Genomic DNA, 21,577 nt, shown 5'->3' with positions numbered 1-21,577 from the left:
TATTTAATACACGATTATTGAATACAGATCCAAGTTGAGATAATGGTATATCCCTAAAATTTTATATAATGCTGTTTGTACATTATTTTTATTAATTTAAACTTTATAACTTACACAAGTTATTATTTACCAGCTCTTTCAAGGTACATTACACTTATCAAAAAATAAATTATCAAAAAAAGTAAATTTAATTATATATAAATTCATTGTACTTTTATATAAAGTATTATTTTCAGTGTAGCCTTCTCTTTTTCTTCTCATTAGTGGCGCAGTTGACGCAGCCTTTTCGATTAATTTACTGCAAGATATACAAGTGACATGAACTAATGCAATCACATTTTACACAACTTAGAACTGGTTGTTTCAACTTCTTGGCAAACTTAGCTATCAGATAAGCAGGTGTCTATCTTAATTTTTTTCTTAAATAAATACAGACATATTTACCTGATAGATAAATTTACTAAGCTGAAACAATCGGCCCTTAATAGAATTACTTCGATTTTGCCCTCTTGCAGCCGTTTCTTTCTCGTTTAAGGATTTAAGGACAGGGTTTACTTCTTTGTTTCGCGGGAATCCTTCTTTCTAAAGAATTAAATTAGTTTATTTTCAATCGGAAAACGACGTTGTATATGAACGCTACATGTACATATGCATATATATACCGTGTGTATAAATGTATACATATAAATATATAAATGCGCGTTATTTATATAATATTGTATAATACATTATATTTATATATATATATATATATATATATATATATATCCATTGTTTCTTTTTATTTTCTCTCGGTTTTCAGACCCTAGGCCAGAAAATGCATTATTTGGTTCATAGCAAGTAACACTGCGCAACATACATTCGGAAAAAATATACAACAATCGTTTATCAATACATATGTATATATGTATATTAACAAATAACATGGAAAAAAGGACCCGGAATGATTTAATGTGCGCTGATAAAGGTGCGATAAACGATGGTCGCAAGCAGCCCGACAGCGATTGGAATCAACCAGGACCACCAAGAACTGCAATTGTCAACGATCACATCACGTTGCAGCATCGACTATTTACATATGATGATTCTTAAAAAATAAATTTTCTATCTCTCTTCTTAAAGTAGATAATATAAACATACTCATATTTGATTTTATTCATGCAAATGTTTAAGTTATCAAGCCAATATATTTTACCATAACTATAATTTTATCTATAATATATACTAATTATATAACTTCACCAAGATTTTAAAAAGACCTATTGTAACAAGGAAAAAGTATATCATTAAATTAATTATGTAAAAAAAACTGTAGTTTTAAAAAATTGTATTTACAAGAAAAATCTATTTTACTCGCAAATAAAAAGTTCCTCTGAATGTAAAACCAGTTTGTGACGTATTGCTAAATGTTAAAATTGTAAAATATTAGCATTGCTAACGAAATTGTCCAAAAAGAGTAAAGTTCTTAACTCAGCAAATTTGATTGAATGTAATGATGGAATGATTAAAATTAATCAATTTCAGTATAGACAAGAAAATGTTTTTAAAGTTACATAATAAACAAGCTAATTAAAAATTTTATATTGTACTGATACAATAAGATATTCAGCTTTCATAATCATTACATAATCATACAGTATAAGTAAAAAGTATTAAAAAAAGATAACACCAGATAAAGTATCATTTATGAGATCACCTACATTTAAAACTAACTTTTATATGTTCATATTATCTTAATAGAATCAAAATAAAAAAAATAAAATAAAAAAAAGAGAGGAGTTACTTATGTTAATGGAAGATTTAGAAAAGTTGTAGGAACCAAGATTGTGCCAAAGAGAAAATAGCTTGTTATAGCTGAAATATTAAAACTGTGAGAATATTTATAAAATCAAGTCTTCAAAATAATAATAGTCTTTAAAACGCGATGAAATAATGGGAGTGAAAATACATACCTAGAATTATCCGCCTGATCTTTATTGGACCAATCTCTAGCCTTTCCGGTATCTTTCGTTCTTTCTTCCTAAAGTGCATAGGAATAATCAATAATTAAATATACAAGAGTAAGAAACTTTACTAATTAAGAAACAGATTGAGATAAAATTAAATCAATCCTTACTTCTACCAGTTCACCAATTTTATACTTTTCCATCATTTGCCTAGCATCTGTTGAATGTCCAATATCTTCGAAAGGTTCAGTAGCGTCGCGTCCATTCTGCTCAAGGAGTACCTCCTCACCACCTGGATGCTATTGAACAAAATCAACATATCAGATTAATTCTAATAGATATTAATACACTAAATTCAATTCAATTCAACAAAGATAAACTAATAAAAGCTTTTCTTCTTTTATAAGAAGGAAAAATAAAAACCTCATTTAAGAACTGGCTGACATTGTAGACATTATTGTGAATGATGATCCATGTGTCCTTGGAAGTTTCGGCATGCTTTGCTACCTCCGCCCGCGTAAACATATTGCCGGTATAAGAAGCGGCAGGAGTGGTGTCATCCTTAACATCCTTAGTAGCCATGTCGTTGGTCGGGGTTTCTACGTTTTCTTCAAGTTCGTTTTGTTGATGGTGCTCGAGATCAGTCCTTCCGTTCCTCAGCGCCGATAGATAATGTGTAGCTGTTCTATTGACTCAGCACTTCTTCTCCCGCTTTCGTCACTGATGTACGTCTCTGACATTAACTGATGGCTGGTGAAGAATGGGCTTCGGTTAACTTCGGTGACCTCAGTTACTATGTAATCAACGTTCCCGATCGACGCTAGCACACGCCAGCAGTTTTCTGTTGGTATGTTATTGGCAATCGCTGGTTTGTGACTTTGTTTGCGCCCGGATAATTTAGAAGAACGAACGGAAACTTGTACGACTTTTTTTAGTTATTCCGGACAATTGGTCTGCAAAAGCACTGCCGCGTCGCTCCGAGGGCGACACGATCGTAATCGAACGATCGGTTTACATGTGAGTATGTGCAGCACTTTCTGCGCCAAGGTGTGAAATGTAAAAGCGTTTCAAAATTAGCTTCCCGCAAATTACAAAACAGACGAAAAATTCTGAATTATTTTTTCTCCAAAGTTAACTCTGAAGAATATTCTCAAAGACAGAGTCTATCAGATTTAAAATCTAAAAAAAAAATAATGATTGTAATAATGTGATGTAAATTAAATTTATTTATCATGTATACTTAATTTCTATATATTTCTATATAGAAATATAAAAATATTTCTATATTTTCTAACAAGTAGTCTCTTTCAAATTTTTGTGGTTACTTTCTACTAATTAATTATATAAAAGATTAATTTAAAAATGAGAGCGGTCATCGCGTCGTTTTGATATTTTTAAGGTGTTTTCATTCATCAGCGCCTCTATGTGCACAAAATGTACACATTGAACTACGTAGTCAAATATCTATGAATCCCGTAGGTAATGTGTATGACTTTTTGGGTCTCTTCTATGCTATGTCCACGTTTGTTTGGTTTTGTTTCATGCTATACCCGTAAATTTTACAATTATATGCATTCATATTTTTAATCCGTTTTATGCAAATGTGCAAAATCGTGTTCTATAAATGTGCAATACCACATATACACGATATAAATTCAATTAATTGATTTGATAAAAATTCACTCACCGATTGCTGTCGCTGCTCCTGCTACTGCTACATTCCTTTTCTAGAATACCCAAGTCTATGGATGCCGCTTTCTGCTGACATCATCCTGCTATTCTCGAACCGCACATTAATAACGATCGCCCGATACTTTATTCGGCACTCCCGATATTACGGATAATATATCACATACGAGTGAAACGTACGCAAACCGCGTGCGAGAATTTCGCGCGAATGACAAAAAGTCATACACATTACCTATGGGATTCATAGATATTTGACTACATAGTTCAATGTGCACATTTTGTGCATATAGAGGCGCTGATGGTTGGATGAAAACACCTATAAAACGACGCGATGACGCCGATGACCGCTCTAGTTCCTCTCTGGTTTAATTGTCATTAATTAAAATATTTGAACGAAAGCGATATTTTTTTTTCTCTTTAATCATATATTAGGTTTTATTACGCGTTTTATTACGAAGCGATTTGCATGTTTGATAATAAAAACGAAGTATCCGCACTATCCGCAGTCGCTTCGTGGGATAGGATCCAAATGTATTCAAACGCAATGAAAATAAACATCGACGAGTATGAGTATGAACCGGCCTCCCTCCTTTTCTCTGCCTCTCTCTGTTGGCTCTGTTTGGGTCTTTCCTTTGCTCAATTCAAAATTCAAAGCTCTTCGAATTACACGTACACTTTACATTCCGATTCGCGTCACATCCTCGACGGATGTAGGCACTCTCGTTTTCCAAGCGGTTAAAAATGCGATGGAGAAGCGATGTTGACACAACAAAGCATGACATAAGTACAGTTGAGATTCTGTCAAGAATGTGAGTGATGTTAATCTGTAGTGATCGAAGAAAACTGCAAAAAGAAGAGAAAAAACCCCGATAGCCAAACATGAATCTCATTGATCGAGTTCTGGTGCCTTTGCTCATTTTTACGTTCCTCGTGCCCGTACGATGCGAACTTGTAACATTCGGTGTTGTGGGTGCATTAAGCGGTTTAGGTTACTTTGCATACGACAAGTTAAAGTGCAAGTACAAGGAATGCTGCACGGATGAATACATTCATCCTGATTTAGATAGTGAGTGTGTAAAATAATAATTTTTTAATTTTGTTTAATTTATCTCACGAAAAAAAGTCTGTTGTAGGATGTCTGTCTACATAAATTTATTATGCATTTACTTTCTTTAATATTTTGTCATATGATTGTCGATGATCATTAGATTTTATATTTATATAATTATTTAATTTATTGTATTATCTCAATTTAAAAACATTTAATTATATTAAACAGATCTTTCTATTTTTTTCTATTTGTTAATTTAGTAATTTGGTTCAATTATTTTTTTTTTATAAAGCTTTAGTTTTGAGTGATTAATATTTCTGTATTTGAAAAATGTATGAATGTTTCTGCTTTATTTGTAAGATTTAATGATTAATATTTAGAATCCATTTATAAAGATGTTTTTAATATCTTTAATTAAAGATAGCATGTTTTTTGTCAGTCTATTTTCATTACATTTTTATTAGGTATACAAGAATAGAATGACACAAAAAGTATATGCTACATCTTTACGAATGTTCTGAATATAGATATCTTTATGGATTTTCTACAAGTCATATTAAGATAGAAATATTAAAAAATTAAAATTTTAAAATTATAGGACTACAATACATGCTTAATGCTAAATTATTCGGGCAACAAATTGCTCGTGAAACAATAATAAATGCACTGCAGGGTCATTTGCAAAATAACAATTCACCCAAGGCATTAGTCATGAGTTTTCATGGTACACCAGGGACTGGCAAGAACTATGTGGTGCAGATGATTGCCAAAACTTTTTATAAAAATGGTATTCAGAGTAATTATTTTCACTTTTTCAATGGCCGCAATGATTTCCCTTTGCAACGAAAAATAGATGAATATAAGGTATATAAAATATACAAAAAAATAAATATATATACAAATATTTGTAATTTATTATAATTCTAAATAGAACAAGTAAATTAATAACTAAATCTTTTTTCCAGGAAGATTTATACAAAATTATCTCCAACAGTTTGCAGGAATGTGACAGATCAATGTTTGTGTTCGACGAGGTAGACAAAATGCCAGAGGGTCTACTGAACGTGCTAGTTCCTTTTCTGGACTACAACAGTTATCACAAATCTACCAAGCATAGCGAATCCATGCATCAAAATAAAGCCATTTTTATATTTCTATCAAATACCGGCAGCACCCAGATAGTGCAGTATCTTACGAACTTGTGGGAGAGAGGCAGGAATAGGGAAGACACGCGATTGCAGGATTTCGAGAAATTAGTAGCCGAGGGGGCGTTCAACGAGAAAGGTGGTTTTCATCACAGTGACACTATACAGACTAGCGTGATCGATCACTATGTACCTTTCCTGCCTCTTGAGGAGGTGCACGTTAGAAAATGTTTGGTAAAGGCTTTCACCGAACGGGGAGTCATTCCAAAGGAGGAGATGATAGAGGAGGCGCTATCGCATTTGACCTTTGGTCCTGAACCACATAATCTGTATTCGATGGCTGGCTGTAAGAGGATAGATCAGAAAGTTGCTGCTATTGTGTATCGTAAACAATCCGAGTCTAGAGCTATTGAAAGAGATAATTTGATTGATTGAGATAACTTGAAATAATCGAATTATTAATAAAAGTAGCAATATCGATGAGGCACTCTTCAACATATAAGGAGTTGATAACATTTCGATAAGACCTTTATTGATAAAATTTCTTATTGGCACACTCAGAAAAATATGTCTAACAATTAAAAAAATAGTAAAACTAATTTTTCGTACTTACAATTATATATATGAAAAAGATAAATATACATATATATATTTATTCTATATTTTTATATCTATATATAGTTGTTCGATAATTAGTTATCTAATTAGTAAAAAGAGAATAATTTCTCAATTTTCTAAAATAAATTTCTCATAATTAATCAATTCTGTTGCTTGAAATATAATATATCGAGCAAATTTCATAAACATAGATAAGATTTGGTGTATTTCCCTTTTTGTGAACTTAGTACCTAAATATTACTATTCTATTCGATAAAATTTTGATACTAATTGAGCTTATGACAAAGGAAAATTTTTAGGCAGCTTTTCTTTCATGGACTTTTAACTGTTATTATAAGCAACAATTGAAGAGATTCTAGAGAAATTTATATATAATTACATTTTACTTCATCTAAATATGTATGATATTATGAAAGTCAATTATAATAGACATCGATAATTAATAAAACAATATGCAAAGTCATCAAGAATTATAATCATAATATTGAACGCTTATCAAATGAATAATTCTTTGAGACATTTAACAATAAATGAGTACAATATATAAATATATGTATGCAAACTTAATAATGATCTTATTTCATAATGAGAAATTGTTCTCTTTGTTTTTCAATTACCGAACACCCTGTATACAATTTGTGTATGTATTTGTTTGTAATTTAAATATAATTACAAATACCTTCTGTTAATTGTACGAATAGGATTATGTACAATTAATCTGGCAATTGACTTTGAAATTTAATCATAAAGAAGAAAGTTGTTGGCAAGATGTAAACTGTCATATATACAGATCATAAAAAATAAAAAAAGAAATCGATAATAGACATGTCTTTGGGGCAAAAAATTCCCTTTTTGTTAAAATTGAAGTGAAGAACTAAGCGTAAAATGTAATTTGAATTCTTTGGTATAATCTTTCTTTTGTTTTAATTTTCTTTAAGAAAAAGTATCTAATTCTCAAAGAAAAAAATCATCCTCTATCTTTTCAGGGACATTTTGTATGCGCACATTTTTTTCTAAATGCATTTTCGAACAAACAACTTTAATCTTTATGATATCATCGCCTAACAATAATTAGGAATGCTGCGTCGCAGTAAGAAATATATGCAATATTATACTTATAATTCTATACATGGCTAAAAATATTTATCTAAATATAGCGTCGATACGATGTAACGCATTCAAATCTCATTAAACACAAAAGAGCTGTAGCATCAGAATTGCACATGCGACGCCCAAATTGTGCATACATTTACCTACATTTTTTTATACAACGCAAAAATGCCTCGTGAATAAACTCATCTTCTTATACTTCTCTATTGAGGTATGCATTAATAGAATTATTATGATTGCACCGTAAGATGATTACTACGGCGTTCATCGGTTATCGAAAGGTCAACAAATTAGATCGTTGCGTATAAAATGTCGGTTTTGGAATTTCATAAAAAAATTAGTAAAAAATATAACAGTGATATAACAATGATAAATGATACTCTATGTATGGTAAAAAACTTATTTTATACGTTTTATCTTCAATTATATATAACATTCCTCATACCGTAAGGTTTAATTATGAAGACTAGAATCAGGAGACCGAACTAAGCTTGATTTCGCCTGCAAAAGTGAGGCGAAAATCTGTTAGAAATGTAGTACCAAATGGTGGCGCTGGCGACAATGATTTACTGGAAAAATATAAAATGAATATGAAGTAAGAGAAAGTAGAAAATGAAATATGAAGTATAACGACGAATAATTGTAAGAATTCAAATATTTGACAATAAATGCAAATTTATAATAAAAATCTTAGCAATTTTACATTTTAGAATACTCATCTCAGTTTTCCTATACCAATATTCCGGTATATCAGCATCGTACTATATTTTTAACTACATTTTTAACAGATTTTCGCCTCACTCAAAACCACGGAAATCGGTCTCCTGGTTCTAGTCTTCATAGATTTAATAAACTTTACATCATTAGAAAGTTAAGATGTTTCTCTCTCTTCCTTAGTATAAAATTTATATTATAAACATTACATAAATTAAAAAATATCAAATAATATACTTCTATAAAAATATTTCACAAATTTTTACCAATTCACTTAAAATTGGAAAATTTATATTTACAAGTATGTAGGTTTGTAAAAAAAATCATATTTTATCACAACATATAATAATCAATTATCAAAAGACACCTAACCCCGAAAATTTGAAAATCCGATATATTATATGCAACGATATAATAATAATAATTCGTCTTTAATAATCTTATTCCTCCTCCACATATTCTTTAGGAAAGAATCCTACTTGATCACCTATTTTACCCTTCCACCATCCTTTGGCATCACCCTCCTTGCTCAGTACTACAACTCGACAACCGCGTCGTAGGCTCAGTTGATTGCGTTCGCAGCCACGGAAGTCAAATAGTGCCTTAGCCAAAACACGCCGGTATGGCCATAATAGACGTTGATCCAGTTTTTCGAAGTTCTCTGAAAGAGACGCTCGTTCGTAGTATTCGACCAATTCAACAACACTCTTAAAGAACCGAGACTCGCTGAGATAGTACAGATCCGCGCCATCCACATCGCGTTTGAATACTCGGATATGTTTTACCGTCCCTTCCGCTCTGAAAAATATAATTAACCTTATCAGTATTTAATAAAAAAAGGTTTTAGCAAATATAAATAAAATAACAAAAAAGAGAATCTATAAATAATTTAATTATAAACATTAAATACTATAATTCACATATTAAAAATTGATTGAAATACTGGAATGTTAGTGATCTAAATATTCTTTTTCAAATACAGAAATAAATATAAAATTATAATTATATTAATTAATAAAAGTTTTCCTTAAAGGAAATTTTTGGTCGTGCGTTTAAGCTTACTTAATACTAAGAGCATAATTGGTTTCATGTTTGAGGCGCGGTTGACCAGCTGGACGAACGCGCAGCATGTAAGTGCCATCTTCGCGAGATTCCAGTTTGTTAGAAGCTGCATCCCTGCCCATCTCCCCGACAAACCACAGTTTCATGGTAAGCGCACGTTCGCAGGGTAGCGGCGGTGGTGGTGTTGGCGATGGTGGTGTGGGCATACAACGACCCGAGTGCGCGATGCACTGTTTGTGCACGGCAAGACGACACACCTCGCACTTGTAGCCCTACATGATACAGCATTCAATTAAAATTTTTATTTGAATTGGATTTCTTGATATTCCAAAAGAGATTCAGAAACATAATTGCAAATACAGAAAATATTTATAATCACTGATTTTTATAATTTATTTTTTGTCATTTTAGATCTCTTTAATTCTCACACAAAATGTTTTGAATCTTGAAAATTACATCGTTTTATATCAATCCTTGATAGATTTTTAAAGTTTTATTCTTCGAGATCCATAATTCAACTTTTTATAATTACATTTTTCCAAATTTTAATCAAATTTGAATTGTATCTATTTCTATTCGTATATTTCTAAATAATTGAAACAAATGATCAAATATTTTACGAGTTAATCATTCACCTGAAATATGCGGCCTTTAAGGAATTTTCCACATCGTTGACAACTCCTAGGAGTGTCAAATGTCGTCAACTTTAATTTATGATTGGTATTTCGACAGGCTATAGGATTAACATTATCCATCGCGTCCTGTAACGCCTTCATCCATATTTGTTTCTGCTCTTCTGTTCTCGCATATAAAGTGTATGCCGTGTATGCCTGCTTATGTACAAGTATCCACTGGTAGGACCAACGTGAATCTCTACCCAAAGTTCGTCGTCCTATGTGATCTTCCAGTCTGTAATCGTCTAATCGTAGAGTTTCTCGGTAACAATATTGATCTCCTCTGCCAGCTTTGCAAATCAATACTACTTGCTCGAATACAAATGCATAACGGGCCTTTATCCGCTGGTCACCATGAGCTTTCACCTGCAAAAAATTAAATTAATTACGGTTCAATTGTACTAAGAATTCATTATATCACTCATTTATTTTTGAGATTTTGAACAAACCTTAAGTTCGCCGTCACGAAGTAAGCGGCCGAAATCCTTCAGTTGCGCATCCTCAGGCATATCCCAGTCGATTATCGATGCTTGAATGTCCTTTATGATGTCCAGTGTGTCGGAATCGCGTTTCACTTCGTTTATATACTGAGCGACATCGACCATAACTTCTCTCGCTTTCGCCAACGCATGGCAGTCTTCTACCCACTCGCGAGGAGTTTCCTCTACCAGCTTATCCAACAACAGGTGATACTTGAGTACCCTTTGCATTGGCACAGATAGTATGTCGCGCAGCTTAAATTTACCATTGTTAGCTTCTTGTTGGCACCTCTGTAATAAATATCAATCTTAAAGCGATAAATCTATTACCCTTTTTAATCAATAATGCATTTTATAGCGGAAATTTCTGGAGATTATATTTATGATATTATAAATCCAAGTGTTTAAAAATTGGCAAAATATCGATTTTTTTCCTTGTAAAAGGCTTAAGTGTAAAATATAAAGCTTTTAGTTCTTATTTGGCCATTTAATTATTTCACGTTTGCAGCCATGAAACTTACAATAACTTCTTGATTGACTACTTCATTACGTGCGCAGGCTTCCTGTAGAGTATTTTGTGCAAGGGTGAGATTTGCGCAGTAATCGCCGTAAATGAGGAACTTCTCTCGCCAGTCCAGGAAGACTTGGGCGAGTGCAGCGCCGTTTCGCGCCTTACGTAGCTGACTATGAAAGCCCACGTGAATCTCTGAGAGCTCTTTAATACCGAAAAAGATGCGGGCGGAATCCTCGGGTCGAAGTATCGAAGATAACGGTCGAGCGAAGTGTCTGAGTAGGCTACTAAGAACCTCTGTGTAATTTCGCTCGGTCTCCACGAGTTCTTGGATTACGTAATCCCTTTTTTCACCTCCAGAAATGGCACTGCTCTGTTGTACGAAAATTATCTCGATAAAGAGAAACGTTTTTGTGCAAATTACAAATATGCAAAGTGTGAAGCGTAGCGCATGGTGGATAACAAAATTAATTATACGTAAATGCGCTAATAATAAATAAGAATTCACTCGAGTTTCCTATGTTCTCAACAATAAGATTGAACATTTAATACATTCATGCAATCTTTCTGTATTTTATTTTCATAGACTGTCTCCGATTAGCTGTTTCTTTCTCAAGTTTTTTTCGAATAACGGTTGAAGAAAAGAGAAGCCTATACTTTACACAGTTATATATAATATAAAAAAACTTGTTAACTGAATAGAAATTAAGAACAAAAAAATGATGACCTGCGCAACTGACGGAGGAGGCGGTAAATGTAGACTACAGAGGTCCTGGTAGATCTCCTCACTTTGTGCATGGCTGCAAAAAGCTCCGTACCCGTCCTCCTCACCAACCGGATCCTCATTATCCCCCCCGCCGCCTGTCTCGTTGCCCTCCCGTCTCCTAAACCTTCTGCGGCGGCCCTCATCTTCGCGACTTTAGCATAAAAACACGAAAAAAACATGGCCATGCACTATGACATGCATACTGAAATTATGGGAATTGCTAAGTTCTCGGCGAAAACCAAATTATAATATAGCACAATTACAAGGTCTGCCACTGATGACAACTGCAGCCGATATGTATACCTTCAGCATAAAGAATAAAATAGTGCCACCATTGTATCACGTAAATAGTATATAAAATTTGATCAACATGTAATTTAATATATAAGTAGGTAATACAAAATTTATAATGTATTAATATGTAATTTAACAACTTATAATATGTATGCACATGTGGATTAATTATATGTATTTTTTGAGAGAAATATAAAAATTTGACATTTTAAAGAAAGTATTTATCAGAATAATTTTTACATTAAAACGAAAACGAAGCAAAAAAAAGTTTGAATCAAAACGCAATCGTTCGAGTAATAGATTTTAAATCACAGCATCTTGTTTGTGTATACAAGAACATTTTGATTCATGCTTTGGATTGTTCGCTACTTATAGATTCAAGAGGTCTGCATTTGCGAAAGATACAATGATGGCTGGTATTCTTAAAAAAATTTTTTTAAGATTGTTAAACCGTAAAATGACGTATACCTTCTCCTCAGAAGGCCAGTTACGTTGAGAATTGCTCGAGAAGCAGAGCAATTCCTGATAAACCCGAGACTCATCTACGTCCTCAGCCCTAGTTTTTATGGTAAACGCCACCAATCCATGTGTGGCGCTAAACCAATTAATATAAAAGTTACTAAACTCTCTGTTATTTTTGAAGATTGATCAATATAATTACTTTTTTCATTAATCGTTATTTATTTATAAAAAGCTATACACGTAACTGTATAACGTAACAAAGGAAAACAGAAGTTTTATTTTAAAAGAGATAAACCTTAATCTACAGAACCAAGATGTAATAATATGAATTTTAAAATTCAATATTTAATTAATTATCTCTTAGCAATAGATTCTTACCCTGCACCAGCACTTTGTAAATCCTTATAAATATCCTCTTGTGATCTTCCATGACCAACAAAGAATCCACTGTAACAAATAAGATATATTTCTTTATTACCTCTTATTCACCTTATACTTATTAATTTATTTATTTCGTAATTGTAACAAATTGATGGTAATTTAAATTCTATGTGAGGAATACAGAAATCAACAGATTACTTACGGTATACCCTTTCGCCTCAGTCGTGGACAATTGGACAAGGCAGAGAGTGTGCAGAGGACGCGATGGAAGTTAGATAGGTCAAACAGCATAAACGGCTCAAAGAGCTCCGAGTCGGAGAGGCCAAAGACACTAGAGCATACTGACAAAAACACCTTTATGTTACGCAAGCACAGGAACTGCGCCATTTGTGGCTTCTGATTCACATCCTTCATGTCGATGCATCCAGGATCCACAATGTTGAGTAGATTGCACAGCAATACACCATCCCGTAATGTATAGGCCAGGTCAAATGCGATCGCCTGTGGCCAGTTGGCCTTGTGATCCGCTCGCAGTGCGCCACATCTGGTCAACCAGCTGGCACACTCATGCCAGCCCTTACCAGCATCCTCGCTCTCTGCCATATTCATTTTGATACTTCCTCGCTTAATGGTTAGGGTATTGAAGGCACATTTGTAATTTTGCAGATACTTTACGCATCAAGTTCCAAAGTTCCATTCGTCAAGCTGTTGCTAATCTATTAAATAAAAAATTATTATACATTAAACCAAAATATATTTATTATACAAACAATCCTGAGAAAAAAACTTTAATATTTATTATAAAAAATTACAAGATAATGAGATTGAGAAGCTCCAATAAATTTAAATTATTTAAGTATTAGCATAAGATTTTTATGATACTTAATATATGTGACACTTTTATAAAATTTAAGGTAAGTATTACAAAAGTAGTAAGTAACATCATTAGAGATACTGAATAATATCAAAACAATAAAAAGCAAATAAAATATTCCTTTACATATGTACTTTACATTATAATAACTAAAACGTTAAGTATGTTTCGCACTAGATATATAAATATATATTGTAATTTTTATAATATTAATAAAATAACTCTTCTTGAGAAAGAGAGTACGTGCCAACAATCGAGATCTTTTATTCTTCTAAAAATTGCACTCCACGTCACGAGAAGGCAACGTTCGCGCGAGCAAGCTAGAATTCTTCCTGCAAACTGAGTTGGATAGATCAATTCGTGAGATTAAATCGCATGTGCCGTGCGTGATTCTTATCGCTTCTCAATCTCTCCATTTATCCTCGTCGAGTGGACTGACCGACAATTTCAAGCCGTGCGTCGTCTCTCGACGGTCGGTCGACGAAGGACCGTCTTGGAATACCGGGAGAACGGAGGAAGTCATCTGTGCAGCTTGTTATTGTCCGGACACTCACAGTCGGTGCTCAGTACCAGTGACGTTCGTGGACTCGCTGTTGCACCGTGGTGAACGATGCCATCGGCTTTATATCACGGTATCCTCCTCCTCTCCTGCAAGAAGGGGGAAAGACCACACGCACGTATAGGACGTGAGTAGAGAAGACACGGGTGAAAAATGAAACACGTCGGACAGCACCGCGGAGAACAGTCACTCGCGCGTATCCTAGCTCGTGCTGCACATCGCGCGTCGTCGCCTGTGCATCCTCGCCGCGTTGTACGTTGTATACTATACGCTCGCTATCGCGCTTACGTTCGCACGAATCCGTATTTGCTTCCGAACGGCAAGCTGCTCACGTCCGCCATACCCTGTGTATATCCACTGCACCGAATTGACTGCGAGCAACAATACTCGCGCTGCTCCCGTCGTGTCTCTCGTTCGCTCTCGTCGTGTCTCGTCGAGCGTTCCGATAGTCCGATATCCTGCAGGACCGGCCGCAGGCGTTCGGGAACCTCGCGCGTGCACACCGGATGTCTCTCGGTACGGCCGAATGCGAATCTTTTTGTTTTTGACGCTATTTTAATTTTTGCTCGATGAAAATGAAGAAAAAACTGCGAGGCGGAACAAATTGCGCGAGTAAAAATGTAAGAATTAAGAAGATATGAAATGTTTAATTGTATATTTGATAAAATTTAATGTTATTTGTATTTATTACATATTTATTAATATGTAATAAAATTACATATTTATTAAAAAATAGTTGTTTTGTATATGCTTTACACGGTATGTTTTTATTTCCTTCTGGGATTCTTAATTAATATTTGTGCACCATTTGTGTAACTTTAAATATATTGAATTAATTAATTAATTTAATATATTTAAAATTAAAAACTCATCGTATACAAAAGAAAATAAAGTATTTAAAACACTTCTTTTTGAAGACTTCAAATGATAAGAAACATGAAACTCTAACAAACGTAATTGGCAATTGATTGAATTAGTAGGATTACTTGAAACAAAATTTGGATAATTTATTGTTACTAGGTTTTTTAAATAAAAGTTTTTTGACTTCAATGAAAGATAATTCTTACCTATGTTAATAAAATTATAGTTTTTATAAATTATAAAGATTAAAATTGTATAGTTTTTATGAAATAATTTGATAATTATTGATTAAATTATTTGTTTGATCAACTTAAATCGGATGTTTCCTTACTCATTCGAGTAAACACTAGTCGAATTTCCTGGATCGATATTGTGTAGCATCATGTTATATCTCTAAAGTTCACATTTATTATCTTATTTATTATTATTTATTAAAATGTTTAGGATGCAATTGCTTTAGTGAGCATTATTTGTTTAATATTTATCTGGCAAACAAAGAAATGATTCTTAAAATGCTGTGATCGAGCATCAAAAGTTAAAATGTAATCTTAGGCTTGGTTGTTTCGACTTTGTAAACTTAATTATCTATCATAAATATATGTTAGTCTTTATTCATTCAAAGAAAAAAATGAAGATAAACATATATGCTTACCTGACGGGCAAGTTTATTATTAAGAAGTTGTACTCGGCCCTCAGTAATATTATTACAGTTTCTGGAGTTATTTTTAATAATTCAATAAATTCAACAAATATAAATAAAATGAATACAACAAATATAATAAACTAGAACATAGTTTTACGTTAAAAATAAACGTATTTGCACAAAGATGGATGCAAGTAAACAATTGTAAAATACGTGTATAATTAAATGCATAATGCAAATCGATAAACTTCTCGATATTTTCTACTTCTTCTTTTTCAGAACTTGTTCTCCCATGTGATTCACTTGCAAAGAGAACAATATAATAATATAATAATTAATCATACATGTTTTATTATTTATAAGTAATAAAATAATGTAATTACATTGTTTTTAATAACTAAATAAATTTTATATATACACAACACATGACACACATGCGTGGAATCTGATCTTTGATACACCCTATATACATCATCTTAAAATTATTTCAATCACGCATTTCTCGCAATAAAGATCTCGTGTTCCGTTGCAGGAATGTAATACATTGCGTCCAGATGCATCGTGCGCGTGGAAGGGATCATGTGACGTCATCAGAAGTCTTTACGGTCATTTCTCTTTCTTATGTCTTCGCGTCATGGAGTGTTGCTGCAGCCTTTGTCACGTTCACGTTCTTAGCGAATATCTGTCTTGCAACAGTGTCGATATCATCAGTCGAAGAAGCAGATCATAGAAAAGGCTGTAGGTAATATGTTTTCTTAGCACGCATTCTCATTTCAATATTAATCAAATTCTCACGCGGCGCTGTTGCGTTCTCAAAGGTCATCGAGTGAACATAGGCGCAGATCGCGTGCGGGGGCGATGCGTAACATTGATCTGACGTTATCTACGCGTGGAGGCGGCGCTATCTCTTTGTCCTCTTCAAATATTTCGAGTTTTACTGTGATATATTCCTTTTTAAAGCGTTTAAATTAATTTAACATTTTAGTTGAAAAATGGTAATGTAAATATTTCTAATATATAAGCGTCAGAGATTTCGGACAAAAAATTTTTGTTGATTTAAACGACAAAAAAACTAATTTAATATTAAACATTTTTTTATTAATTCCAAATTAACTTTGCATTAATAGAAATTGAGGTTTAATGGAGTTTTTAATATTAACAATTAAGATACATCGACATCAGATGAATAAAACAAATAACGAAAAATAAATTTTGGAAAATTGCTCACTTTCATGTGGACATTTGTATAAAAAATCTATTTTCATTCATGACAAAACTTAATAAAATACTATTCGTTTTTTTCTGTTTATAAAAATTTTTCCCGAAATATTTATTACATAATAAAAAAAATTCGGAAATATGTATAATAATAAAGTAATAATAAATAATTTTAATTATTTTAAATTATTTTAAATACTAATTTTAAATTATTTTATAGATTAAAAATATTATTTTGTTAAAAATAGCCAAAATTAAAAGATATAAAGTATTTTCAGATTTCCTGTTATGTAATGAACGCTTTGTGACATTATTTGTAAAAAAAGGTGATTTCTCATCAAACTTTAACTGGACGCTATATTTCTTTACAATTCCTTTTACAACTTTAAAATTTTTGTCAGAAAATTGCTTGAGGAAATGACAAGAAATAGCTTATTATCCCCATTCTACATGCAGATATTTTTTTACATTACCGTATTTTCATCGTTACGCAAACATTTGTGATAATGATAAGATTACAAAAGAAACATTATTTTCAGTGCAAATGCCAATGTCATTATAACTACAAATTTACATATAAATTCACATGTGTTTCAGAAAATATTTCGCCAGAACATGCGTCGTTCGCTTCAATGAGTCGAAAATAATGCAGAGCGAACTGTTCATCGATTCGATTCCTGTCTTGGAATTTGTTGCTATGATGTAATTAGACTACGAGAATAGTGGGGGTATAAGTACAGTAAAAGTATGTGTTTATCGACGTATTTTAATTAACGCCGTTTTCGCCATAAATGTCTGCTGATTTCGAAAAAGAAGCAGATCGTGATCCGATGTGTTCACGATCGCTACAAATTTTTGCTAAGTCTGGATTACGTAATTTAATAATGTTTTCACTGTTGTGCATAAGTATTTTGTTGCTTGCTTGCGATGCGGCAAATCCTCGGTGCAGGGATGAAAACAATAAAATCGTTGATTGGTGAGAGCTTTTAATATTTCCACTGCATTACAAATTGTGAAAATGTTCATAGATTTCAAGAATAATTAACTTAATATTAATTAAATATTAATTAAAAAATAAAATTAATTGCCTTAAATTATCACAATTTGTAAAAAAGCAACTTAGATTTAGAGATAAATAAAATACTTATAAAAAAGTTAATTATATATGTTTAAATTCACAGTCATTAATTACTTATAATTATTAGTTTAATTTACTAATTGAATTTAAATTAATTATATATAATAAGTTTTTATTCTTGTTTTCTAATATTTAAATTTATTAAAATAGAATTGAGGATAAAATAAAATATATTTCAAAGATAACATAAACATAGTGGTTATTTTTTATTAAATAAGCTTACAATTAATTTTAAGTAAAAATAATTATTTTGTAATGCTTTTGTATACGTCAGTCTTATCAATATTACAATATAAACGTATTGCTTTGGAACGTATTATATTTCCGATAACTTAATCAACAATTATTGCAATTTCAGGTATGTACTTTACAAGTTGCCGAAGATAGCGGAAAGCAAAAATCCTGTGATTAAAAGTGGATTAGGATATTTATATATAACCAATAATACTGTCAATAAATCTTGGCAGTTATCCAAAAAAAAAATCAGTGCGAAGAATTCTACACCGGGGAATACTTTAGCACCTTTATACGATGATGTAAGATCAAATAAATTTATACTTATTCAAATATGTTTAGCACATAAATTAAATGATAATAAAAGTCAAACTTTTTTCTGCTAAAATAATTTTAACTAGAATACTATTTATATTTTTTTATTATACTTTTTATTATACTGTTCTTGATAAAAATTAATCCACACTAGCATTCTAGGATTATTTATATTTTTAAAAATTTATTTAATTTTTTAAAATAAATTTCTAATTTATTACAGTTTATATGTATATTGCTTTTTTTAAATTATAAAAATAGAAAACTTCTATTATTTCCAAAATATAAAATTTTAATGTATGTAATGTTTATTTATATGAATGTGTTTAGTCAGTGGCATCGAAGAATCTTTGGGGCATGTACAACGATGATCCACCTAATAGGCCTACAAGTGCAAAATATGGTCATGCGAAAGGTGTTGTATTTGTGAATAAACAGCAAGGTTTCTGGTTAATACATAGTGTTCCGAATTATCCACCTGTACCTAACAGTGGTAACGATACGAGACGGGTAAGTACGCATAAAAAAAGCATTTTGAATATATCGAATATCGATAATTCTTTCCTGATATTCTTTTTTTCATACATGCTCGATAATTGAGCATTTTATTAATGAGCAAAGTTTTCAGATAAGTAAATGAACTAGATAACTAGATTCTTCATTAATACTATTTTTTTAAGAGTAATGTTTTCATGAGTTTTCTAAAATCTGTTAAAACTGTTAATTTCTCCTTTTTTAAATTTCCGTTATAATCATTAATTTAGTAATTAAAAATATTTTTAATGATTTATTTTACTTTATTATGACGCTGTTTTATGATATCTCAAGATATTTTTTGATAGATATTTATTAACTAAAATATTCTCAGGGACACGTGGAAGAAAATTCAGACATTCCGGAAAGCCAATCTGAATATGATTATCCAACATCTGGGATGAATTACGGACAGAGTTTCCTGTGTATCTCCGTGGACAGTGATCAATTCGATAAAATCGGTAAACAGTTGATGTATAATCAAGTAGTGCTATATAGGAACAATATTCCTTCGTTCGCTAAAAATTATCGGGTGCTCTCGGATGCGGTTAGACAAAAACGTATCAGAAAACCACCCTATACCAGCAGAGCACTATTAAAATCATCTGGCGGCATCGAATTCGTATCGTTTGCCAAGAGCGACAAGTGGAAGAATGGTAAGCTCCTGACATTTTTGTGTATCGACATATTGCGTTAAATACTTTAAAGTAAACTATTTATATCTTCAAAGACACTCGAGATATTGTGGAAATTAATGTAATTTTTATACATAATTTTTAAGGAACAAATTTTTTACAAATCTTATTACATATTTAGTAATATATATATATTTGGTAGTATTATATTAGGTATATAATATTATAATATTGTGTTAAGATACTTTGATGCAATGTTTTTGAAATATAAAGAGTCAGATGTCTATTAAATTAAAAAAAAAATCTTTAAATTTATATTACAATGAGAATAAATGTGTCTCTTTTCCTTTTATATATATATATATATATAATCAATATATCTCTTACAAAATTTTTTCGATAAATAACTAATGTATTCTTTATGTTGATCTATAGAATTGTACGACGAGTTTGTTGCACCGATGTTGAAATCCAATTTATATACCGAAACGTGGTTGAACGGACGAGGTAGATTACCATCGGACTGTGCACAAGTGAAGTAATATTACATTTTTTGCTTTGCCTGTTTAATAAATTTTAGTTAAACTCATATTTAGTTTAATTAAATTTTTATTGCTTTTGTAGAGTACTAAACATCGAATCCATTCATTTGAACACATCTGATGATTCAATCAATTTTACGAGCAGCCGCGATCATTCCAAATGGGCAGTAGCTATTGAAGGTAAAATTAATCGAACTTGGGTCTGCGTTGGTGATATTAATCGAGCGGTAAGTGCACATCTTTCAAAACTCGCAGAAAAAAATTATGAATTAAAATTGAAACTATTAATTACTGAAGGAAAAAACCGCATGTTAAAAAATTTATGAAATGGAATATTATAAAAAGAACAATATTAATTATATCGGTTACGTTTTCTTGACTAATAAAGACTATGACAACTTTTAACATTTCCTTTATGTCTTCAAAGTTAACTTAAACTAATAGAAAAGTGTATAATTTGATATTTTATTATCTTTTAGGATACCCAATATGTACGCGGCGGTGGAACTGTTTGTTTCAACAATAAGAAAGTCTGGAATAATTATCTGAAAGCAGTGAATCAGGTAGAATCATGTTCTAAGTCCTAAGCAATATAAGGCAATTTTACTTTAACGAATTTGTTAATAATTTGGCTTAGGGAATAACAGACATATTAAGAGATTTAATATTCTTTTATAGTCTCTTTTTAAATTTCTCAGATCCAAATTTTATAGCCATTGCATATATATTCAGTATATATAATTAAAATGAATTATATTGTAATATAAAGTAAATTATAAAAATATTGTTCGTAATATAATAGCATTAGAGAGAGAAAGAGAGAGAGAGAGAGAGAGAGAGAAGTACGTGAAATAATATCTTCCTATACAGTACGAGCTGTATTAATTGGCAGAATAAATGTAATTCATAAAAATACATTTTGTGTTACTCTATTAAATCTTATCGACAAGTTTTTGTTGGAATACGTTACCGACGATATGAAAGCTGTCGATGCAGGACTATTACATTTCACACGAGAGGTCTCGTCGTTGCTATATACAATTATAAAGTATAAAAGAGAACATTGATATAGAATTAATTGAATTAAAAATATATAAATAAAATGTATATATATATATATAC

The 21,577-nt window shown here is 31.6% G+C and overlaps 4 protein-coding genes across 15 annotated transcripts; 2 read left to right on the top strand and 2 right to left on the bottom strand.

Annotated features, from left to right (window-relative positions):
* Window positions 1-69: 69 nt before the first annotated feature.
* LOC105837558 (cytochrome b5) lies at window positions 70-2,934 on the bottom strand. Of its 6 annotated transcripts, XR_004963496.1 has the most exons (5): window positions 2,370-2,932; window positions 2,117-2,245; window positions 1,953-2,020; window positions 495-582; window positions 70-298 (listed from the first exon to the last, which is right to left on the bottom strand). XR_004963496.1 is itself a non-coding variant. In XM_036287660.1 (4 exons), the coding sequence occupies exons 1-4, from the start codon at window positions 2,526-2,528 to the stop codon at window positions 552-554; spliced, it is 387 nt and encodes a 128-aa protein (XP_036143553.1). In that variant the 5' UTR covers window positions 2,529-2,932; the 3' UTR covers window positions 70-551. The 6 variants fall into 6 exon arrangements, 5 of the variants coding, with proteins under 5 accessions (XP_036143553.1, XP_012537898.1, XP_012537897.1 ...); XM_036287660.1 differs by having other exon boundaries at window positions 70-582; XM_012682444.3 differs by lacking the exons at window positions 70-298; window positions 495-582 and adding an exon at window positions 772-1,068 and having other exon boundaries at window positions 2,370-2,931.
* A 1,043-nt stretch (window positions 2,935-3,977) lies between these two features.
* LOC105837556 (torsin-like protein) lies at window positions 3,978-7,767 on the top strand. The gene is made up of 3 exons (XM_012682438.3): window positions 3,978-4,701; window positions 5,285-5,550; window positions 5,652-7,767. The coding sequence occupies exons 1-3, from the start codon at window positions 4,515-4,517 to the stop codon at window positions 6,264-6,266; spliced, it is 1,068 nt and encodes a 355-aa protein (XP_012537892.1). The 5' UTR covers window positions 3,978-4,514; the 3' UTR covers window positions 6,267-7,767.
* An 853-nt stretch (window positions 7,768-8,620) lies between these two features.
* Window positions 8,621-14,352, bottom strand: LOC105837553 (protein vav). Of its 3 annotated transcripts, none has more exons than XM_012682431.3 (9): window positions 14,216-14,352; window positions 13,105-13,618; window positions 12,900-12,968; window positions 12,528-12,654; window positions 11,010-11,372; window positions 10,459-10,779; window positions 9,971-10,375; window positions 9,336-9,607; window positions 8,621-9,071 (listed from the first exon to the last, which is right to left on the bottom strand). In XM_012682431.3, exons 2-9 carry the CDS (start codon window positions 13,509-13,511, stop codon window positions 8,714-8,716), a joined length of 2,322 nt encoding a protein of 773 aa, XP_012537885.1. In that variant the 5' UTR covers window positions 13,512-13,618; window positions 14,216-14,352; the 3' UTR covers window positions 8,621-8,713. The 3 variants fall into 3 exon arrangements, with proteins under 3 accessions (XP_012537885.1, XP_028048426.1, XP_012537887.1); XM_028192625.2 differs by lacking the exon at window positions 12,528-12,654 and adding an exon at window positions 11,727-11,916; XM_012682433.3 differs by lacking the exons at window positions 13,105-13,618; window positions 14,216-14,352 and adding an exon at window positions 11,727-11,916.
* Window positions 14,328-21,370, top strand: LOC105837554 (plancitoxin-1). 5 transcript variants are annotated; one of them, XM_036286829.1, is made up of 10 exons: window positions 14,941-14,955; window positions 16,372-16,577; window positions 16,658-16,778; window positions 17,655-18,033; window positions 18,554-18,731; window positions 19,075-19,254; window positions 19,613-19,934; window positions 20,349-20,451; window positions 20,538-20,682; window positions 20,935-21,370. In XM_036286829.1, exons 4-10 carry the CDS (start codon window positions 17,849-17,851, stop codon window positions 21,040-21,042), a joined length of 1,221 nt encoding a protein of 406 aa, XP_036142722.1. In that variant the 5' UTR covers window positions 14,941-14,955; window positions 16,372-16,577; window positions 16,658-16,778; window positions 17,655-17,848; the 3' UTR covers window positions 21,043-21,370. The 5 variants fall into 5 exon arrangements, with proteins under 5 accessions (XP_012537888.1, XP_036142722.1, XP_036142723.1 ...); XM_036286830.1 differs by having other exon boundaries at window positions 16,372-16,581; XM_012682434.2 differs by lacking the exons at window positions 14,941-14,955; window positions 16,658-16,778 and adding an exon at window positions 14,328-14,462 and having other exon boundaries at window positions 16,372-16,581.
* Window positions 21,371-21,577: the final 207 nt, after the last annotated feature.

This window comes from Monomorium pharaonis, chromosome 5 (assembly GCF_013373865.1).
Source record: "Monomorium pharaonis isolate MP-MQ-018 chromosome 5, ASM1337386v2, whole genome shotgun sequence".
NCBI classification, from domain to species: domain Eukaryota; kingdom Metazoa; phylum Arthropoda; class Insecta; order Hymenoptera; family Formicidae; genus Monomorium; species Monomorium pharaonis.
The sequence above is the reverse complement of the archived record's forward strand: the minus strand, read 5'-3'. Positions and strand labels throughout refer to the sequence as shown.

Coding starts and splice junctions, on each gene's coding strand:
- LOC105837558 (XM_012682442.3), bottom strand. CDS start 2,528: ATGGCTACTAAGGATGTTAAGGATGACACCACTCCTGCCGCTTCTTAT. Junction 2,246..2,369: donor TCAGCCAGTTCTTAAATGAG/GTTTTTATTTTT, acceptor TTTGTTCAATAG/CATCCAGGTGGTGAGGAGGT. Junction 2,021..2,116: donor AAATTGGTGAACTGGTAGAA/GTAAGGATTGAT, acceptor TATGCACTTTAG/GAAGAAAGAACGAAAGATAC.
- LOC105837556 (XM_012682438.3), top strand. CDS start 4,515: ATGAATCTCATTGATCGAGTTCTGGTGCCTTTGCTCATTTTTACGTTC. Junction 4,702..5,284: donor CATTCATCCTGATTTAGATA/GTGAGTGTGTAA, acceptor TTAAAATTATAG/GACTACAATACATGCTTAAT. Junction 5,551..5,651: donor GAAAAATAGATGAATATAAG/GTATATAAAATA, acceptor TCTTTTTTCCAG/GAAGATTTATACAAAATTAT.
- LOC105837553 (XM_028192625.2), bottom strand. CDS start 13,511: ATGAATATGGCAGAGAGCGAGGATGCTGGTAAGGGCTGGCATGAGTGT. Junction 11,917..12,899: donor TTACAAAGTGCTGGTGCAGG/GTAAGAATCTAT, acceptor TTTATGCTAAAG/TCGCGAAGATGAGGGCCGCC. Junction 10,376..10,458: donor TTCGTGACGGCGAACTTAAG/GTTTGTTCAAAA, acceptor AATTTTTTGCAG/GTGAAAGCTCATGGTGACCA.
- LOC105837554 (XM_012682434.2), top strand. CDS start 17,849: ATGTCTGCTGATTTCGAAAAAGAAGCAGATCGTGATCCGATGTGTTCA. Junction 19,935..20,348: donor GAGCGACAAGTGGAAGAATG/GTAAGCTCCTGA, acceptor GTTGATCTATAG/AATTGTACGACGAGTTTGTT. Junction 20,683..20,934: donor TTGGTGATATTAATCGAGCG/GTAAGTGCACAT, acceptor ATTATCTTTTAG/GATACCCAATATGTACGCGG.